At 51.6% G+C, this 19,700-nt stretch overlaps 1 protein-coding gene across 2 annotated transcripts in view; it reads left to right on the top strand.

Moving 5' to 3' along the window:
- The window catches only part of PRDM15 (PR/SET domain 15), a 68,619-nt gene extending 53,685 nt beyond the window's left edge, over nt 1-14,934 (top strand). For both annotated transcript variants that reach the window (XM_070376514.1, XM_070376520.1), the window contains exons 18-24: nt 164-283; nt 2,003-2,134; nt 3,453-3,536; nt 3,878-4,053; nt 8,155-8,235; nt 9,724-9,933; nt 11,525-14,934. In XM_070376514.1, coding sequence (XP_070232615.1) covers nt 164-283; nt 2,003-2,134; nt 3,453-3,536; nt 3,878-4,053; nt 8,155-8,235; nt 9,724-9,933; nt 11,525-12,001 — 1,280 coding nt within the window. In that variant the 3' untranslated portion in view covers nt 12,002-14,934. The remainder of the gene's footprint in view (nt 1-163; nt 284-2,002; nt 2,135-3,452; nt 3,537-3,877; nt 4,054-8,154; nt 8,236-9,723; nt 9,934-11,524) is intronic.
- The last annotated feature ends 4,766 nt before the right edge of the window (nt 14,935-19,700 follow it).

Below are 19,700 nucleotides of genomic sequence, written 5' to 3'. Positions count from 1 at the left end.
TCCTTGCAGAGACCAAGGAAGGAGGGTTCAGTGGTCAGGGCTCCAGCTGCAAGGGGTGGGTTGGGTTGGGCCAGGGGATGTGCTTCTTCCGGGTGCTGCCCTCGTGCAGTGACCCTGGGTCAGGATTCCCTGCGGTGACAGCCTGCCCTGTGTTTGCTCGTAGGTGTGAAAAGTCATGCCTGTGAGCAGTGTGGGAAGTCCTTTGCCAGGAAGGACATGCTGAAGGAGCACATGCGTGTCCATGACAACATCCGGGAGTACCTGTGTGCGGAGTGTGGGAAAGGTGAGGGCAGGTGGGGGCCTGGCCGTCATCCAGAAGGGGCAGCAGGCCGAGTGGCTGGTGGGGGGCGTTGCCCAGACCTGAGTCATCTACCAGAAAAGAAGACCCAGAGTATTTAACCGTGGGTCAAAAAGAAAAGTCAGTCAAAGGCAGGGGATAAAACCGAGGCATAGGTAAGCTGTTTTAAGAGCAGGGAGACAGTGCAGCGTGGCTGTGTGATGTATAGAGCGCCCTCAGAATCACCGTGTGTGATGTACAGAGCGCCCTCAGAATCACCGTGTGTGATGTACAGAGTGCCCTCAGAATCACCGTGTGGTCTCAGTGGAGGTGCAGACCCCTCAGCTGCTTCCAGGGACCAGCTGTGTGTCGACACTGACTTTCTGTGGCCGGTGATGACAATGACCTTTATTTTAATCAGGTGAAATTAGTTAAATGAACCTGTTAGTAAAATAGCTCATATCACTAAGTATAATCAGATAGAAAGAGATAATCCCAGTCCATGGTAAAATTTTAACCCATTTCTGTTTAAAAAGAAACCAAAACTGAGGAAGGCCTGGAGCTGTGGATCTTTGGTTCCAAGCGGCTGCCAGTGCTGTGTGTGTGGAAGAGTGGCAGGGCCACCCTCCTTCAGATACAGGACAAATCAAGTCTGTCTTGATTTAAAAGTTTGTCTTGATGCCGTTAGCATTTTTTAAAAATTTACTATTTCATGAAGTTTTTATTTTTCCTTGATTTTTAAAATTAAACAGGAAGGTATAAAGCAAACACAAATGTCCCATAATTCTACTCACTGGATCAACTGCTAATTAGCCTCATAAAATAAGATTACGTGTAGAAGACTTAAAGAGTTAACCAGAGAAGAGCAGAAAGTGAGAAGTTCCTCACCCCGGGCAGCTCCAGTCCCCCTCCCCAGAGGCAAGAGTTTCTTGTCTGTTCTCCAGAGTAACCCTGTGCAACAGTGCAGATTGTTCTATTGAAAAGTAACACAAGAACCTAACCAAAAAATATTTATTTTTAAACAACACAAATGGTTATACAAAATAGTTTTTCCTGCCTCAGGCCTTAGTTACATGCTTCAAAAGCAGCATGTAAGTGTTGCACACGGACATTTCTAGAAGTTTCTACCCGTGTCTTAGCCCTGGCCATGCTGGGTGGAAGTCCACCCCCAGCCCCAGCCCCATCTTTGCCACAGCTCTTCCAGCCCCATTCCCACCGCTCTGGAGCTGTGGAGAGGTGGGGAGGGCTGGAGGGGACAGGTCTGGTGGGCCCTGCCCCCAGGTGGGCAGGGACAACCACACCTGAGTCCTGAGTGCTGCTCAGTGGGCCTGGCCGGATGGGGAGGGGTGTCCAGGGCAGGTACTGGGGCCTGTTTTCACATCTTGTATGGCATACCTTTCCTCAGGGTGGGCATGGGCGCTGTGGGTGGGCATGGGCACTTGGGGTGGAGTGGCGGTGGGGCATGGGCACTCGGGGTGAGTGGGGGTGGGGCATGGGCACTCGGGGTGAGTGGGGGTGGGGCATGGGCACTCGGGGTGAGTGGGGGTGGGGCATGGGCACGCGGGGGCGTGGGGGCAGGGAAGGACATGGGGGTGGGGTAAGGCATGGACCCTCAGGGCGGGGGATGAGCGGGGTGTGGGGGGCAGGCGTGGGCACTGGGGGCAGGGTGTGGGGTGTGGCATGGGCGGCTCCCGAGGTGGGGCGCCAACCCGCCCTGTCCCGCAGGCATGAAGACCAAGCACGCGCTGCGCCACCACATGAAGCTGCACAAGGGCATCAAGGAGTACGAGTGCAGGGAGTGCCACCGCAAGTTCGCGCAGAAGGTCAACATGCTCAAGCACTATAAGCGGCACACGGGTGAGTCCGTGGTGCTTGGTGCAGAGGCACCAGCCCGCTGGTGAGGAACAGCTCGAGCAGAGCCGCCGCTGCTCCGCAGGGTCTCTAGCTCCCAACAGGCCCCTGGCTCTCTGGTCGAGCTTTAGGAAACTGGATAAGTAACCGGTTTCCCAGAAGCTCCCCCATCCCTGCAACAAGCCCCCTGCGTCCCCCAAACACACAGGTCCTGGTTACCGCCCTCGATGCCTTCAGTGCCGTTCCCTCCCACTCAGCCAGGAGAAACCATCAGACAAAGACCTGGCATGTGTGTGTGCATGATCGTCATGTCATCTGGACGGGAGACTGGACCCCTTAAGTGTCTATCAGCAGGGCAGAGGCTGAATTGTGTGTCCACCTTAAAGGACAGTGCATCCTTCAAGTGATGAGATGTGCATGTTAACTTTCATCAACATTCACGAGCTCATTTCTTATAAACGGTTGTCTATGGGTGAACGTGTATATAAGACAGAATCAGATCGACAGCAGAATGAGAGACAGTCTTCCCAGGGTGGTGGAGCTGTGTGTGAAGTTAGCAGGAGCATCTGGTTGGTTCATATTCTCTCTAAAATGGACTTGAGTCTTGCTAGTGCCTGGCCCAGCTGTGTGCCCACCTCTCTCACTGCCCCCAGGGCCGGCCAGGCCACCACACAGGTCTGCTTTGGGTCCCCCTGGAATGCCAGCCCCCAGGGCACTGGGCTTTCACAAAAGCATGCGGCTCTCCTTTTCCTGGGGGAGGCCATCCGTTTCTTGCTTCCCCTTTTCTTGGAAGCACTCGCCTCCTGGGACTGGGTCCTGCGCCTCCTTGGGGGTCTCACAACTCTCCACCCACTGGGGTGTAGTGGCCTCTGTCGCTCTCGCGCCAGGAGCCACGTGAACATGGGATCCTCAGTACCAGGGGCCCAGCAAATATAGGACCGAGATAAGCAGACTTGAAAGTCACTTGCCGTGCTTTACATTTAGGGCAAATGTTTATCTAAGAGGCAGAGGGCCCACCTTTTTTGTCAGCTTGGGGAATGCAACGGTCTGACGGCTTGATGCTTCCATGTTACCAGGTTGCAGGCGGGCAGGGTGACCACCCCAGCCCAAGTCACTGATCTGAACACTCAGACACCTGCAGTAGGATGGTTTTCAAGCCACAGTTTGCAGGTTGAATGGGGGAATGAAGGCTTACTGTCATCTCTGGGTAACTTAGCAGCCCCCACAGCCTTTACAAATACAGAAACGTGTCATGGACAAGACTGATGCTGTATACAGTTAAAACACTCGAGAAATGTGATGTTAAATGTGCCTTTTCCTGCAGGGATTAAAGATTTCATGTGCGAACTGTGTGGAAAAACATTCAGTGAGAGAAACACGATGGAGACACACAAGCTCATCCACACGGGTGAGCTGGGAGTGCCTGGGGACCATCCGGCCGGCTGCCATGGTTTTTGCTGGGGCCGTCTGGGCGTGCAGGGTGTGGAGAGCTTGGCTGTGAGGCTCTATGTGGACTTTTTCAGAATATCTGACACTTTTGTGCCTTAATGAAGCCCCTTCCCCCCTAAAATTCAGCCACAAAACTTTTGAATATTCATGCTCGCATTTTCAGATGTTGATTGAAGCATTCCTGGGTGGGAGGAGGGTCTTTCCAAGGCCTGACCTCGGGGTGGGTGACTGGGTCTGCGACCTAGAGGCTGACCCCCTCACCACCCACGCTCGTCTCTCCCTCCCCATGCGCCCGCGCAGTGGGCAAGCAGTGGACGTGCTCCGTGTGTGACAAGAAGTATGTCACCGAGTACATGCTGCAGAAGCACGTGCAGCTCACCCACGACAAGGTGGAGGCGCAGAGCTGCCAGCTGTGTGGGACTAAGGTGTCCACCAGGGCCTCCATGAGCAGACACATGCGGCGCAAGCACCCTGAGGTGAGCATGCGCCGGGCGGGGCTGCCCACTCTCGTCCCCTCCCCCGTGCGAGCCCGGCACCTCTGTCCTCGGCCCGCTGACTTCCCCGCTCCGAGATCCCACCACGCAGGGTCACCACCCCGGGATTCCTGGAGGCAGGGCTGGGGTCCGACGCTCCCCTCTGCCTGCGGGTAGGAGGCACCGAATGGATGAGTGAATAGAAGAGCCCCAAGTGGTCTTTTGCTGAAGTAATCAATTACTCCCTCCCTGGAATTATAGCAGGACAGGGGTGCTACCCTCCCTCTCCCCCATTCCTCCCTTTAGAGTAGCTAAAAAATGTGCAGAACCAGGGGCTCTGCATGGTGTTGGGGGCTGCTTAGAAAGTGGCCCTGAGGATTGAGATGGAGAAAGTGTACCCAGGAAGGTAGGTGGACCCTGACACCCAGAAGCCGGTGCTCAAGGCAGGTCCAGGGCATTGAATAAGTCATTCTGTTTGAAAAGACAGTAAACTGAAAACAAAACTAGAGGCTTTATAAGCACGAAAGCAGTGAAAATTTTGAACAAACGATTTGACTAAGTAAGCAACATAACAAGTAGAGTTTCTGGGGGTCAAGAGAACACGCAAAGGGAAAACTGAAAAATGGGTCAGTATAGTTAACAGACGGAGAAGGCAATGGCACCCCGCTCCAGTACTCTTGCCTGGAAAATCCCATGGACGGAGGAGCCTGGGGTCGCTAAGAGTCGGACGCGACTGAGCGACTTCACTTTCACTTTTCACTTTCATGCATTGGAGAAGGAAATGGCAACCCACTCTAGTGTTCTTGCCTGGAGAATCCCAGGGATGGGGGAGCCTGGTGGGCTGCCGTCTATGGGGTCGCACAGAGTCGGACACGACTGAAGTGACTTAGCAGCAGCAGTTAACAAATACTGGCTGTTAATGGTAAAGATAGCACGCCTTCCACGAGAATAACAGAGAACCCACTGTGTCTGGGGAGAGGAGATTCACTAAAGGAAGTACATGTGGTTGAGACACGAGAGAAAGCCTTTAACAGTAGAAGGTGGCATGCTTCCTCCGTGGAATTAGGGGAGGTTCTGGGATTCAGAATGACTGGGATTGCACCCAATTCCAGGACTGGAAGCTCAGAGGTTAAAGCATCTGCCTGCAGTGCGGGAGACCAGGGTTCGATCCCTGGGTTGGAAAGATCCTCTGGAGAAGGAAATGGCACCCCACTCCAGCACTCTTGCCTAGAAAATCCCATGGACAGAGGAGCCTGGTAGGCTACAGACCATGGGGTCGCAAAGAGTCGGACACAACTGAGCGACTTCACTTTCACTTTCCAGGGCATGCACAGTTGCATGTCCTCCTGAGGGTAGTGTGACATCTCCCCAATGCTTTAATAAATGACTGTGTGGACCCCTGAGTGTCCAGTAAGAGGAATGCCGCTGTTAGTGGTAGCTCAGCGATGTGCGTGACTGTGATGTGTTTGCAGAGAGTTCTGCGTAAGATTGTGAATGCGCATTGTAAGAAAGCAGCGTGCACCTTGCATAGACTACAGGTGTACCCACAGCGTGTCGTTCACATTGTATATTTACAGATACTCACCTGTGTAATATAAACCATGTGAAACAAGAAAGGGGGAAGCATTGCACTGTGGTCTTCTGGCACCGAAGTTTTGGTTATTTCTTACCTTTATAGTTTTCTCTGTTTCAAAGAATCGCCTCTGATGAACATGGGTTACTTTTGCAATTATAAGAGCACCTTCTGCTTCATTTGGCTGATGAGTTCGTCTTTTTCTCCCATCACCTCGCCATGTCCTCCACAGCCCGTGCAGGTCCATGACCCATGGACCCCAGGCTCTTTCCGCTTAGCATGAGGAACTGGGATTCCACCAGCTTTGCTCCCCTCACTCCAGCCTTTTTCGCCTAGTGGCCTGCTGGCGTCTCCACCTAGAGAAACAAAGTCGGGAGCAGGAGCCTGGTGTGTCAGCATCCATCTGGCTGCCCAGTGTCAGTGGGGCCCCCTCTAGGTGTTGGGGTCCAGGGCAGATGCTGCAGGCTCCCCCGGGGGCTCGTGGTGGGTGGGAGTGAGTGATTTCTCGGCACATGGGTGTCTGTAGCTCCGTGCACTAACGGTGTGCACGGTGGGTTTTACCCATGGCATGTGTGATGTGTGCTGCTGGGTGCAGGGCCCTTGCGGACACGGAGCAGCTCAGCAGACGTTTTCCTCTGGTTAACGATCGCTTGTCTCATCGCTCCATCTGCATGGCCACCTCTTAGCACCTCTTGTCAAGCCCACCATGCTGGGCTGCAGAGTACTCTGGAGGGGCCCCCAGCAGGCTCGGGCTCCACTGTCGGGGCTCTCTCCTCACTCCCTTCTGTCTCAGGCACTTTCAGCCTCTCTCCCCTGAGCTGCTTTCCTTCGATCCTTTGATGTTTCTCTGTTGTTTCCTTCTGTGTGTTCAAATAGTTAAGTGCCTGCAGGGATGAGCGCTGATGACCAGCTGGACCGGGGGTGCCCCGTCCTCTTGGACCTGATGGTCTAGGGTGGTAGATGGAAGGAGGGGAAGGATGCAGACACGTCACACAGAGGAGAGCAGAGGGAATGGGGGAAACGTCCCCAGACTGCAGGAGTGAGGCCGGGGAGGCTCTGCTGCAGTGAGGGCACCACGCGCGGCCAGGCTGTGCAGGGCGGGGGTGCTGTGCAGGGCGGGGGTGCTCCGCAGTGGTGCTGGGCACAGACTCGGGCGTGGGGGTCTGGTGAAGACTGGCCTGCGTGTTAGGGTGTTAAGTATAAGCTGCTTTCACAAACTCAGGATCTTTAAGAATTCATGCTATTTTGTGACTCCACTCATGGTCTTCCCTCTGCTTTGAATGAATGTTACATTGAGGAAAATTCAAACACAAAAAGTGCTTTTCACGTGTGGTCGAATCTCCTAACAGAGTAAAGTCGACAGGTGCTGCTGTGGTGGTTCTCTCTGGCTTCCGGATGGTGTGACTAGGACACTGATGATGTTGGTGATGGAGGTGGTGGTGGCAGCGATGGGGTGGTGATGGTGACAGAGGTGGAGGTGGTGTGGTGGGAGAGAACAGTCAGTGGCCTCCAGCTGCTCTGACTCAGCTTTGCAGCCTCAGTCACACTTGAGTTCTCACCACCATGTCAGTATTTCTATTGAAACACACATAACCGCCTCGCTGGCCACCCTTTCAGAGTGCCCTGTCCTGGATGGTCTTGGATCCTAAGCCCAGAAATACAGTGGTCTGTCATCTTTCTTAAATAAGCCACACCCATGATATATAGCCTATAGTTTTGTTCTTAATTTAGTTTGGAACAAAAATGGAAAGATGCTTGCAAAGCCATTTGACTGCAGAGCCGTTTGGACAGACTGCCGTGCTTTCCCTGGTTGCATTTCGTTTTTCCACAGCCACCTCCGTCCCTCAGCGACTCCCCATCACAGCCTCCCCCCGAAGTGTCCTACGTGCTCTGTGCACCACCTGTGACTTGTTCAGTTAGGTGACCACAGTCACCTGTGTAGCCAGTGTCAGCGGGGTGTGGACCAGGTTTGGGGTGAGGGGGGAACCATGTAAAGCTCGAGCGTGCGTTCCAGTGTAAGGGTCTGCCTCCTGCTGAGGACAGGCCGGTGTGGCTCCTGGGGGCTGCGGGTGGGGGGGCGCAGCTGGGAAATTAAGGTGTGTCACGTGGACACGTCTCCCTCTTGGTAACTCGTTATAGGATGGGTTTGCTGTACTGTGTCTTATCCCGCTCTGCTTTAGTGAGAGATACTGAGATTGAGTGAGGACGCACTTCCTCAGAGAGTGGACGGCGTGGACAGGAAGGGAAGCAGGGCCTCCACCGGGGCAGTAGATGGTGCGATGACGCATGGACGGCCGAGGGGACACCCCCGTGTGGGGAACGTGGTGGACACTTGAGGAGAGGGAGCCTGGGAGGAGGGAAGGAGAGCCGGGCAGGACTCTGGATCCCAGGCTTCTGAGTGCTGAGCAGGGCCGGTGGGCGCGCAGGGGCCTGTGAGGGAGACAGCCCGGCGGCCGTGTGTCTGGCCCCACTTTCCTGGGCTGGCCTTCAGGCGCTGTGTCCTGGGCTCACGGCCCTGCACCCACTCCTAGGTCCTGGCCGTGAGGATTGATGACCTGGACCACCTCCCGGAGACCACCACCATTGACGCCTCCTCCATCGGCATCGTCCAGGTGAGTGCGGAGCACGCGGGGCAGGGCGTCTCACCCGAGGAGCCCAGCAGGTGTCAGGAGCAGCCCTTGGGGCAACCCCTACGTGTCACACTCATTTCCCTCTCTTCTGTTAATTGGTCATCACCCCAGGAGCCTTCTAGTTTCTGTGAACATTTCTAGAATTTCAGTTTTCTGAAAACAGATGTGTGTCTTTTTAGAGAATAGATTGTTTATTAAGACTGAGTTCCCCCAGAGAAAACAGTAAAGTGTGTGTGTGTGCGTGCACGCGCATGCACGCACATGCAGAGAGAACTAGATTTATTTTAAGGAGTTGGCTCACTCAGTTGTGGGTCTGGCAGGTCCAGAATCTGCCGGGAGGGCCGGAGGCTGGACACCCAAGAGGAGCTGATGCTGGAGGCAGAATTCCCTCGTCTTCTGGGAACTTTGTCGGCTCTCAGGGCCTTCACCTGATTGGTCCAGGCCCACCCACGTTCAGAAGGTGCTGTTTTACTCAGCACCTACTGGCTTCAGTGTTGATCACATCTGAAAAACACCTTCAGGACAGCATCTGGACTGGTGTTGGGCCACATGACTGGGCGCCCCAAACTAGCAAAGGGATGCTTTAGTTAACCATCACAAGTATCACCCAGAAGAGCAAAATAACCTTAAACGTATTATGTGAACTTTCAAAAGGAATTTGTAGTCAGTACCTTGATATAAAGGCTTTCTCTTATTTTGAAGGGAACATTTCGCGCTCAGTTACTTTAAAATCGCGTTTACCCTTCTCTGTTTTGTAGCAGAGCTTGGAGCCCAGTGCTCAGTGGCTGGGTTGCGCTAAACAGCCAGGCCTGAGACCCATGACCACGTCCGCCCCTGACATGGGCAGCCCCTCGTGGCCATGTCCTGACAGGCCTCCTTGGGGTCTGTCTGCCACTGGGTGAGGCCACACCTCATGGGATGGCGCCGAGGACAGGAGGGGTGGCGGGTGACCGAGGCGGAGAACCTTGCGGGCCACCACTGCCCAGCGGCCAATGTGATCCTGGGCTGGGCCAGCTGTGGGTCAGCAGGAGGGAAAGAAGTATGCCGGGCACCCATCTGTGGTCACCATTACTGCTGGGCCCTTATTTGCTATCCCTAAAAACCATGACCACACGGTTCTTGCAGTCAGACTCATCCTTGATCCAAGATTATGTCTACAGTGAACCTGTGTCAGCCTGGGGCAGAGAGCCCGATGTGAAAGCCTTTGTAGCCTCAGGCAGAGCTCAACAGGGCTGAAACAGGGGCTCAAAACCTGTTTTCAGAGATATTTCTATTTCAGCACCAAGTATGACTTCTATCCAACTTTCCTCACTTTAAAGAAAAGCAGCGGAGACCAGCGGGAACTTGCTGCCATCCCTAGATGTGCACATTAGCAGATGGGCCTGGTCACCTGGTGTCTGGAGATGGTGCCAGGCTGCCTCAGGGGCACGACGCACTGACCTGTCATTGTCTCACCTTCTGCTCATGCAGCCTGAGCTGAGTCTGGAGCAGGAGGAGCTGGCCGAAGGGAAGCACGTGAAAGCCACCAGGAGAGCTCCCAAGAGGAAGCAGAAGCCGGAGGAGGAGGCCGGGGCCACGGGCCCTGAGGATGCCGCCTTCAGCGAGTTCTCGGAGAAGGAGGGCTCGTTCTCGGGCGGTGTCGGGGACGAGACGGACTCGGCCGTGCAGAGCATCCAGCAGGTGGCGCTTGTGCGGAGTCTGGCCCGGGTGTGGGGGGCCGGCCTGGTACCCTTCTCCCCATGGGGACTTGGACCCTGACCGCCGTCAGCCTGTGCCCCGTTTCCCAGTGCAGACCCAGAGGTCACCACCATCGTGGTGAAAAGCAGGCGTACCCCCACGGTTGGGAACTGGCTGGGACCAGTTGGGGGACGTCCTCAGGGGCCTGAGTGTGCTGGTCAGGCGGGGGGACCTGACCCTGCACAGCAGGGCGTGTGTCCAGCCGCTGCTTTTAGCCAGAACTTCCCCTTTGCCGACCCTTCCCTGCTTGGGTTTCAGGGCCCTCAGCTCTCTGTCAGCGTGTGTTGGACGCCGCGCCTCTCTTGAGTGGCCCTGGTCATCCTGGTTGCAAGGGTTCCTGTGTTTCTCTGGCCTTTTGTCCCTCTTCGTGGGGAGAGCGGTGCTGTCTTTTTTGTTTATTAGCTCTTGGCCACGCACACGGGTTTGTTGTCCTTCTGAGCTTTGCAGTGTGTTAAGAGACAACGAAGAATATTCTCGTGATTGTTGTTGTTCAGTCGCTGAGTCATGTCTGATTCATTGCGACCTCATGGATGGCAGCATGACAAGCTTCCCTGTTCTTCACTGTCTCCCAGAGTTTGCTCAAACTCATGTTCCTTAAGTTGGTGATGCCATCCAACTATCTCATCCTCTGTCGTCCCCTTCTCCCCCTGCCCTCAGTCTTTCCCAGCATCAGGGTCTTTTCCGATGAGTCAGCTCTTCACATCAGATGGCTAAAATATTGAAGCTTCCGCTTTAGCCTCAGTCCTTCCAGTGACTAGTCAGGGTTGATTTCCTTTAGGATTGACTGGTTTGATCTTGCTGTCCAAGAGACTCTCAAGAGTTTTATCCAACACTGCAATTCAAAAGCATCAGTCCTTCAGCACTCAGCCTTCTTTATGATCCAACTCTCACATCCATACGTGACTACTGGAAAAACCACAGCTTTGACTAGATGGACCTTTGTTGGCAAAGTAATGTCTCTGCTTTTTAACACACTGTCTAGGTTTGTCATGGCTTTTCTTCCAAGGAGTAAGTGTCTTTTAATTTCGCCTTCTACAGTCACCATCCACAGTGATTTTGGAGCCCAAGAAAATAAAATCTGTCACTGCTTCCACTTTTTCCCCATCTATTTGCCATGAATTGATGGGACCACATGTCATGATCTTAGTATTTTGAATGCTGAGTTTTAAGCCAGCTTTTTCACTCTCCTCTTTCACCCTCATCAAGAGGCTCTTGAGTTCCTCTTCACTTCAGCTTCTCTCGTGATTACTGTTCTCTGTTTTTTTCTCGACACTGAAATCATTTATTGCTCAGATCCAACTGATGGTCTCAATGATCACATTTGTATCTCGTTTCTCTTTTTCCCTGGAATTCTTTTTCCAGGAAACTAGTGTGGTTTAGTCTTTCACCAGCACATCTCACCTCCTTCCTTTGGGCCGAACGTGAGATGATCCCTGCGTCACGGGGAATCCTCCACAAAGCACAGCACAGGAAGCTGCTCTTGTTCTTAATTCTTCAGAAACTAACGGTCTCGTGTCATGCGTGACTCTTCCAGGTGGTGGTGACCCTGGGCGACCCCAACGTGACCACCCCGTCCAGCTCCGTCGGCCTGACCAACATCACCGTGACCCCCATCACCACCACGGCCGGGACCCAGTTTACCAACCTCCAGCCAGTGGCCGTCGGGCACCTGACCACTCCAGAACGCCAGCTCCAGCTGGACAACTCCATCCTGACCGTGACCTTTGATACCGTCAGCGGCTCCGCCATGCTGCACAACCGCCAGAACGACCTCCAGATCCACCCGCAGCCGGAAGCCTCGAACCCACAATCTGTGGCCCACTTCATCAACCTGACCACCCTGGTCAACTCCATCACGCCCCTGGGGAGCCAGCTGGGCGAGCAGCACCCGCTCACCTGGCGGGCGGTGCCCCAGACGGATGGGCCACCCCCACCGCCGCCCGCCCCCGCCCCGCAGGCCGCCCAGCCCTCAGTGCCGGCCGAGCAGCAGCCGCAGATGTACAGCTACTGAGGCAGCTTACAGAGAAACCAGGGAAAGAACCACAGATGGGGGTTTGTTTTCACTTAAGATTTGTTGGCTGGATACCAAACAGAGAAAAGCAAACACATTATTGCAGTGTAAGAAAGGTTGACTTAGCTTTTGCAGAATTATCTCCAAATGCCCCCAGAACCATGGCAGTATGTCAGCTGAACTCAGAAGTGACCCTGGGCAGGCCAGTTGTCCCCAGGAGCAGCCCCACACATTCTCCCAGATAAGGCAGGCCCCCAGGCTTCCCTCCCAGAGCTGGAGGGACTGGAGGTTTGCAAAAGGGAAGTGGTTTGTTTCCTTTTTCCCTTTAGGGCTGGGCTGCTGTGTTAAAATGTAGCAATGTGCTGGGCGGGAACAGAGTTTTCTCTCGGCTCCTGGACTTTGAACAAGTAGAAGTTCAAGTCACGTTTATCTTCTTTGAAATTCCAGTTGAGTCAAAGTCGTTGGCTGAAACCATGTGGAAAGCTGCCCTGTGGGGTGATGCCCCTCCTCTGGCCTTCCCATTGGTCACAGGCAAGCGGTCACGTGAGGTCGCTCAGCAAGGCATCCTAGTAATAGGGTTCCTGAATGGATTTTCAGTACGGTTCTTTTTTTAGACTTTATCTCGAGCGTATCTCGTGTGTTCGAAACTGTGGAGACCATGTTCTTCTGTTTTCTTTTGACACACGACGTCGTTTGCACTGTAGGCCTATGTCCAGCTTACACAGCGGCCCCAACGCAGGGGTCGCTGTTACACGTGCATCAAAAGGGCCTCCCGCTGGCCCTTCTGGAGGCTCCCTGGAGCCGTCTCAGGACTCTGCCATCCAAATGTATTTATTGTGGCTGAGACTCGGCTAGAGTCCCCTGAACTGGAGAACGGGGAAGAAATTCATGTCTTTTTTCTGTTTAAACTCTAATTCCAAAGGTTGATGTGTTTCAAGACCAGTTTTCTATAAAAATGTTGAATGAACTTTGCTCCTTATGGGGAAAGGGGTAGGTTTTTTTTCTGAAATACAGAGGTAGTGCTGTCCTGCCAAGTAGTATGAAAGCAGAAAAGGTCATTAGCTGAGTAGTAGAAGCATCAGCGCCCCGAATGAATGAATGAATGAATGTGCTGAGTGACAGCTCACACGTGTGCACCCATTTCAGGGGTGGTGGGTGAGGCTCAGGGCCACCGAGGTGGCGGCCAGCAGCCAGTCCTCTGGCTGTCCAGCCAGGGAGACAAAGAGGCAGGTGAAGAAGCTTGAGTGATGCCTTTGCCCTGTCCAGAATGAAAAGATAACGGTTGCTTTGCTTTGTCTCGATCACTCTTTGTGATCCTGTGTTAGTTGGGAGACCTTCAGTAAAGAGTGAATAAGTGAGACAGACTGACCTGATGCTGCCAGTGAGGCTGCGGGAGATCTGTCGCGCAAAGGGCAGCGTTCTCAGCACTTCGCGTAGTTCCAAGTCACAAGCTGTTGAGGAGAGGGCTAGGTTTTGATGTGTGCAATACAGGCCTTCGTGAACTGAGTTCATCACCCATGCAGCATGTGAAAGGGGGCTGCAGAATTCACCCTCCACACCCAGCTCGTCCCTAACTCCCAGCTTGCCCCTCTCGGTTGAATTTGTCGTGGGCGATTATTTGACTTTTAATTTATGATAATTATTTTTATGTTATTTATGTATATAATTAACTGCTTTATACATAATAGTTTCATCAAATGAACTTGGGCTAGGGGTGATATATTTTCTAAGCATTCTCTCTGTTCTCCAAATGTAAGTGGTCCAGGTGTCTGTGGAGTCATCAAGCACGCCAAGGTCCCTAAGGTATTTTTTTAAACATCACTGACCATTTCCTTTTGCACTTGCAGAAGATAAAGGACAAATGACCAAGGAAAAAAAACCCAGATGTGATTGAACACCCGCTATCATTTATCTTTTATTCCTCTTCCCTATGAAATAAAGGCCTTTAAAATCACAATTTTATTTTTTTAAGAAAAGTTGTTTTTGTGACTAGGATAAGAATGCATCGTGTGTTTTTAAAGAACCTAATTTAGGTTGTGTGGCCCCAGTGTACTTACCATCGTTCATTTCAATACACAGATGTGTAATAATACTTCTTGTTACAATAAGCGAAAACTCGAAATAAAAATCAGATTTACTCCTGAGTTTTCTGTAGAAATATTTGTCCTAATAGGATCACTGTCTGAGGCAAAATAGATTTGTGCTGTCGTGAAACAGTTGCTTTGAGTTTCCATATAAAAAACTGGGGAGCAAAAAAAAACCTAGTCAGCCCAAAGAGCCATCAGCTCTAGAGTGCTGTGCACATTTATCCCTGTTTCCTGGTAGAAAGGATTTAGTGTTTAATTGATCCCAGGTGCACAAGTGTAGGAGGAAAGGGGATGAAATCACTGTGGCCTCTGAGCTCTGTGAATCCCCGAGTTCCGCTAAATCAGTAACTAGAAGACGCTGGGTCTAGGCCCGTGAAGTGTCGTCCACGCCATCAGTGCTGTGAGCCTTGCAGAGCTGGCCCCCGGGGTACACTGCCTGACATGGACTGTGAGGCAAGGACAGGAGGGCCCGCAGGGGGGTGTGCTCCCATGCTGGGTGCTGCTCCACAGTGGTCATGTGACCAAGGGTGACCGCCTGGGAGGATTCCAGGCTCTGGAGGCAGATGTGTGGGCCTGACTGCCACGGCGCCCAGAGCTCATAGCTCCCAACTCAGGGCTGTGTGAGTCACTTTCCTGTTGGGTTTTGAAAGGTGTCAAGGCTGAGAAGTCACACGTCCTTCAAATCCCATCAATTTGTTCGAAGACAAGATTTGCCAGGAGCTGTGTTTTTCCATGGCTCACGGTCTGCTCAGATCACTCGTCCTGAGTGGGGGACACACTTAGTATATTTTGAGAACGATTGTAATTCCTGTGTGGTTCACACCCTGTGAAATGTTTGGATTATTTTAAGTGACCCAAACGTTGAAAATAAACAAGATATTAAAATATTAGAAGCTTTCACAGGTTTTTTTTTTTTGAACAGAGCCAATTCCTGGTCAGAGAACTAACTTCCTGCATGTCTCACAGTGCAGCCATCAATTTTTTGAAAAAGCAAGTGGTAGTAGCAATTTTTGTAAAGCTTAAATGGAGATGTGTGTTAGTCACTTAGTCGTGTCCGACTCTTTGTGACCCTATGGACTGTAGCCTGCCAGGCTCCTCTGTCCATGGAGTTCTCTAGGCAAGAATACTGGAGTGGGTTGCCATTCTCTTCTCCAGGGGATCTTCCCCACCCAGGGATTAAAGCTGGGTCTCCTGCATTGCAGGCAGATTCTTAACAGTCTGAGCCACCAGGGTAAGCCCTTAAACGGAGAGAATCAGTCCAGTTCATTTGCTCAGTCATGTCTTATTCCTTGAGACCCCACGAACTGTAGCATGCTAGGCTTCCCTGTCCATCACCCACTCCCAGAGCTTGCTCAAACCCATATCCACCGAGTTGGTGGTACCACCCAACCATCTCATCCTCTGTCACCCCCTTCTCCTCCTGCCTTCAATCTTTCCCAGCATCAGGGTCTATTCCAGTGAGTTGGCTCTTCACATCAGGTGGCCAAAGTATTAGAGTTTCAGCATCAGTCCTTCCAGTGAATATTCAGGGTTGATTTCCTTTAAGATTGACTGGTTTTATCTCCTTGCCATTCAAGGGACTCTCAAGAGTCTTCTTCGGCACCACAGTTCAAACAGAGAGAATAGATCCAAAAAAGATGAGTAGCCAGAGAAGGGAGAACTTGACAAGCAAGGTGTTTCTTTGGGCAAGTGGTCTGGAACAATCCCTTAAATTGTATTGATCAAATTGTTCTGATTTGTTAGGAGTGGTCATTTTAAACTTAAAAAGCACCTGGTGTGCCATCAGACCTTCTAAGGATTTGAATTAGGAGAACCTTGTTTTAGATGCTTCGGTTCTGTCTTAGGGGACAGCTGATAGCAGCTAACCCTCCTGCCAGTGAGTGGGATTCACCTGCTCAGCATCCAGCAGGCCGTCAGCACATTCTTGTACGTCCAACAAATTCCAGTAGAAAGGGGAGACAGTTGCGCCTCTGGCTGTTTTCATCCAGCTTGAGCGCCTCTGCATCAGAAGTGCCCCGGTTCTGGAATGACAGCGAATGATCTGATTTGCGTGATGGTGGAAGCAACAGAATTGTCTGGCAGCCGCTCTAGGTTACCCACACAACCAGCTGACTGGGATCATCCCACCCACCAAGCCCCAGTGCCCCAGGATCTGAGGCTTTCCTCCCTCCCCATGGTCCCAGGTGCAGGCAGCTGGCATCCAGACAACACCAGAGGGTTGGCACCTGCCTGCAGACTGCCTTGAATCCAAGCCGTCTGCTCTTCCCCGTTAACAGGTGTATCTGCCCACATTTGCTCCATAAGGAGGGAGACGGACCCAGTCTCTGTGGGAAGATGGCCCATCAATGGGACACAGACCTACCTGAGTCTGCAGGGAGCCTGGCGTAGCACACCTCCCTGGAAGAGCAAGGATGCAGGACCCAGGACTCAGTACCCAGTGATCCCTGTCTGTTCCACTTGGGACTTTCAACTCTTCCTGGGCGCTAGGGCATCATGCCCTTGCACGACCATCTGGAGCTTGCCTCCTACCCCAGAAATTCTCTCTTCCAAGTTTTAGCCATGAAACAGGGTAGCAAGATCATCAAGGAAAGACAGGGAGTGGGCGCTGCATTGCAGGAGCTGTTTTAGAAGTCCTCAGGTGTCACTGTCTGCTTTTCCTAGACGATCTAGGGTGGGAGCGGGGGGCTGGCTGCAGTTGGGGAAAGGGTGCTGTGTGGCTCCTGCATTGCCATCTTCTGTTCCCGGGAAGTCCACCGACTCATCTCCACCTGGATGTCCCCGAGGGTTGTCAGGCTTGCACGTCTGACCCTGGAATCCATGACCCCCAGCCCCAAACCTGGCGCCTCCCCTCCACTGTCACCTCTCACAGCTGATAGCCTAGCCCTCCACCTACTCACACAGGCAAGAACCCAGAGCCGCATTTAGACCCCCAGTGCCTTTGGATCTGTCTGGGTGTCACCATCTCCGTGACTGTCTCCCTCCAAATTTCCAGTGGACAACCCTGTGGGGCCAGTCAGCCCCCCTCGTTCCCCTGTTCCACAGGGCGGCCTCAGTGGCCCTTGTGGGGGTGTTGCTCTATGGTCACCCACGCATCAATGCTAGTATCCTCCAACAGACTCTGTCTCTGGACACACCCTGATCATTTCTGTGGCCTCGAGGCTGCAGTGGCTGTCCTGCCTCCCTCTCCCACCCCCTCCCAAGATCTCCACCCACCTAGCTCCCAACCCTTACTTGGTTAAATGTACTTGTCCTTCAGATCTCGCCTCAAACTCCACCTCAGAGACACCTCTTGGAGTCACCCTCATATCACATCTGAAAGCAAGCACAACACCAATCAGTTGGCAATTACACTATTTACTCATTATATGACTTTGTTCATATTTGAGCTTCCCTGCTGTTCAGTAAGCTCCAAAAGCGTGTGTGTGCTCAGTTGCTCAGCTGAGACTGCTTTTTCTCATCATTTTTTCTCTGAGCCACCCCCAGCCCCATGCAATAAGCCTGACCCACACTAGAGATTAATAGGCAAGTATTTTTCCTAAGCATCGAGGGAGACAACATACTTCCTTGAGCACCAAAGCTTTGAAGCACTAACCCCCCAAAACAGAAATTTATTAAATCTAGTTGGAGTTATCACTTGAAACTTCCGAGTCTTTGAGAGACTTGGAAATCCTAGTCTCCAATGACTCAATCTTATTGATGAGATGATTAATTATTTCTTCAACTTTGTTTTATTAAGATAGTCTATCTCTGTCATAGATAGATTTATTTGTGTCATATCTTAGATTCCACATATAAGCAATACCGTATGATACTTGCCCTTCTCTTTCTGACTGCCTTTGTTTAGTATGATAATCTCCAGGTCCACCCACATTTCTGCAAATGGCATTATTTCATTTTTCTAAGGCTGATACCCATCTGTATGTATGTAGCACATCTTCTCAATCCATTCATCTGTCAATGGTTCTGTGCTTGCTTTTGTGTCTTGGCTACTGTGAATAGCGCTGCTATGAATTGGGGTGATGTATCTTTTCAAATTCTAGTTTTGTCTGGATAAATGCCCAAGAATGGGATTGCCGGATCATATGGCAACTTCATTTTTAGTTTTTTGAGGACCCTCCATACTATGTTTTTCCCTTTTTAACTGCAAAGGCAACAATAAAAAAAGTTAAATGACTTTACTGGCTCCCTTCCGACAGTTTGTCAGACAGGGCTCAGCTTTCCCACTCAGGCTGTAATTACCCCCCACCCCTACCCCACACCTGTCTTCAGGTGGAGTCACAGCCTCAATGTTTGAACTGCTTAGTCACCAGCCACAGTCAGACTTGTGATGCTGCAGAGCTTACCGTCACCTCTGGCTTGCCGTGTGAATCACTGTGAGAACTTCCCTGGCTCTGGTGACTCACACCCAGCAGAGTGGCTTTTCCTCAGCTTGCTACAACTCAGATTTTAATAGCCCTGAGCTGCTGCTTGGCACCAGTATTTCAAACCAAGAATAGAAACACAACTGAACTCCCCCAGCGTTTATTTTACTGCTAATGAGGCGAGTGGAGTTGTTTCTGTGCAAAAAAACACCCTTGTGTCCGATAATTGAGGGTATGCCCCCTTGTTCTGTTTGTGGTGAAGATCAAGAAGAGCCAATCATAGGTTTTTGTCCAATAACCTTACACTTCTTAAACCCACAAACTAACTCCACAACCTGCCCTAGCTCTTCAGACTTTTGTTCTTGATGTTTTCTCCTCTTCGATTTACCCTTGAACCTTGAAGGGTTCCAGTTTTTTTTTTTAATTAAAATATAGTTGATTTACAATATGTTGATTACTGCTATACAGAAAGCGATTCAGTTATAAATATATATATATATACATTTTTTTTAAGTTATTCTTTTCTATTATGATTTATCACAGGATACTGAATATAGCTCTCTGTGCTGTACAGTGGGGCCTTGTTGTTGTCCCTCGTGTTTATAAAGCTTGCATCTGCTAACCTCAACCTCCCCCTCCAACCTTTGCCCGACCTCCTGCCCTTTGGCAACCACCAGTCTGTTCCCCGTGATTCTGTTTCATAGGCAGGTTTATTTGTGTCATAGTTTAGGTTCCGCATATGAATGGTACGATCTGATATTCGTATTTCTCTTCCTGACTTAATTTCACTTAATGGATAATCTCGAGATCCATCCATGTTGCTACAAATGGCGTCATTTGGTTCTTTCTTATGACTGAGTAATGCTCCATGGGCTTCCCTGATGGCTCAGAGGTTAAAGCGTCTGTCTGGAATGCAGGAGACCTGGGTTCGATCCCTGAGTCGGGAAGATCCCCTGGAGAAGGAAATGGCAACCCACTCCAGTACTCTTGCTTGAAGAATCCCATGGGGGAGGATCCTGGTGGGCTACAGTCCTTAGGGTCGCAAAGAGTCGGACATGACTGAGCGACTTCACTCACTTCACTGATGCTTCATGGTATATACACTTTATACACCACATCTTCTTTACCCATTCATCTGTCGATAGACATTTAGGTTGCTTCCATGTCTGGGCTATTGTGAATAGCATTGCTGTGAAAATAGGGAAGTATGTATCCTTTGGGATTAGTTTCGTCTGGATACGCCCGGGAGTG

The sequence above is a fragment of the Bos mutus genome, chromosome 1 (genome assembly GCF_027580195.1).
Source record: "Bos mutus isolate GX-2022 chromosome 1, NWIPB_WYAK_1.1, whole genome shotgun sequence".
Classification (NCBI taxonomy): Eukaryota; Metazoa; Chordata; class Mammalia; order Artiodactyla; family Bovidae; genus Bos; species Bos mutus.
Note: the sequence above shows the minus strand (reverse complement) of the source record. Positions and strands in the feature narration are given on the sequence as shown.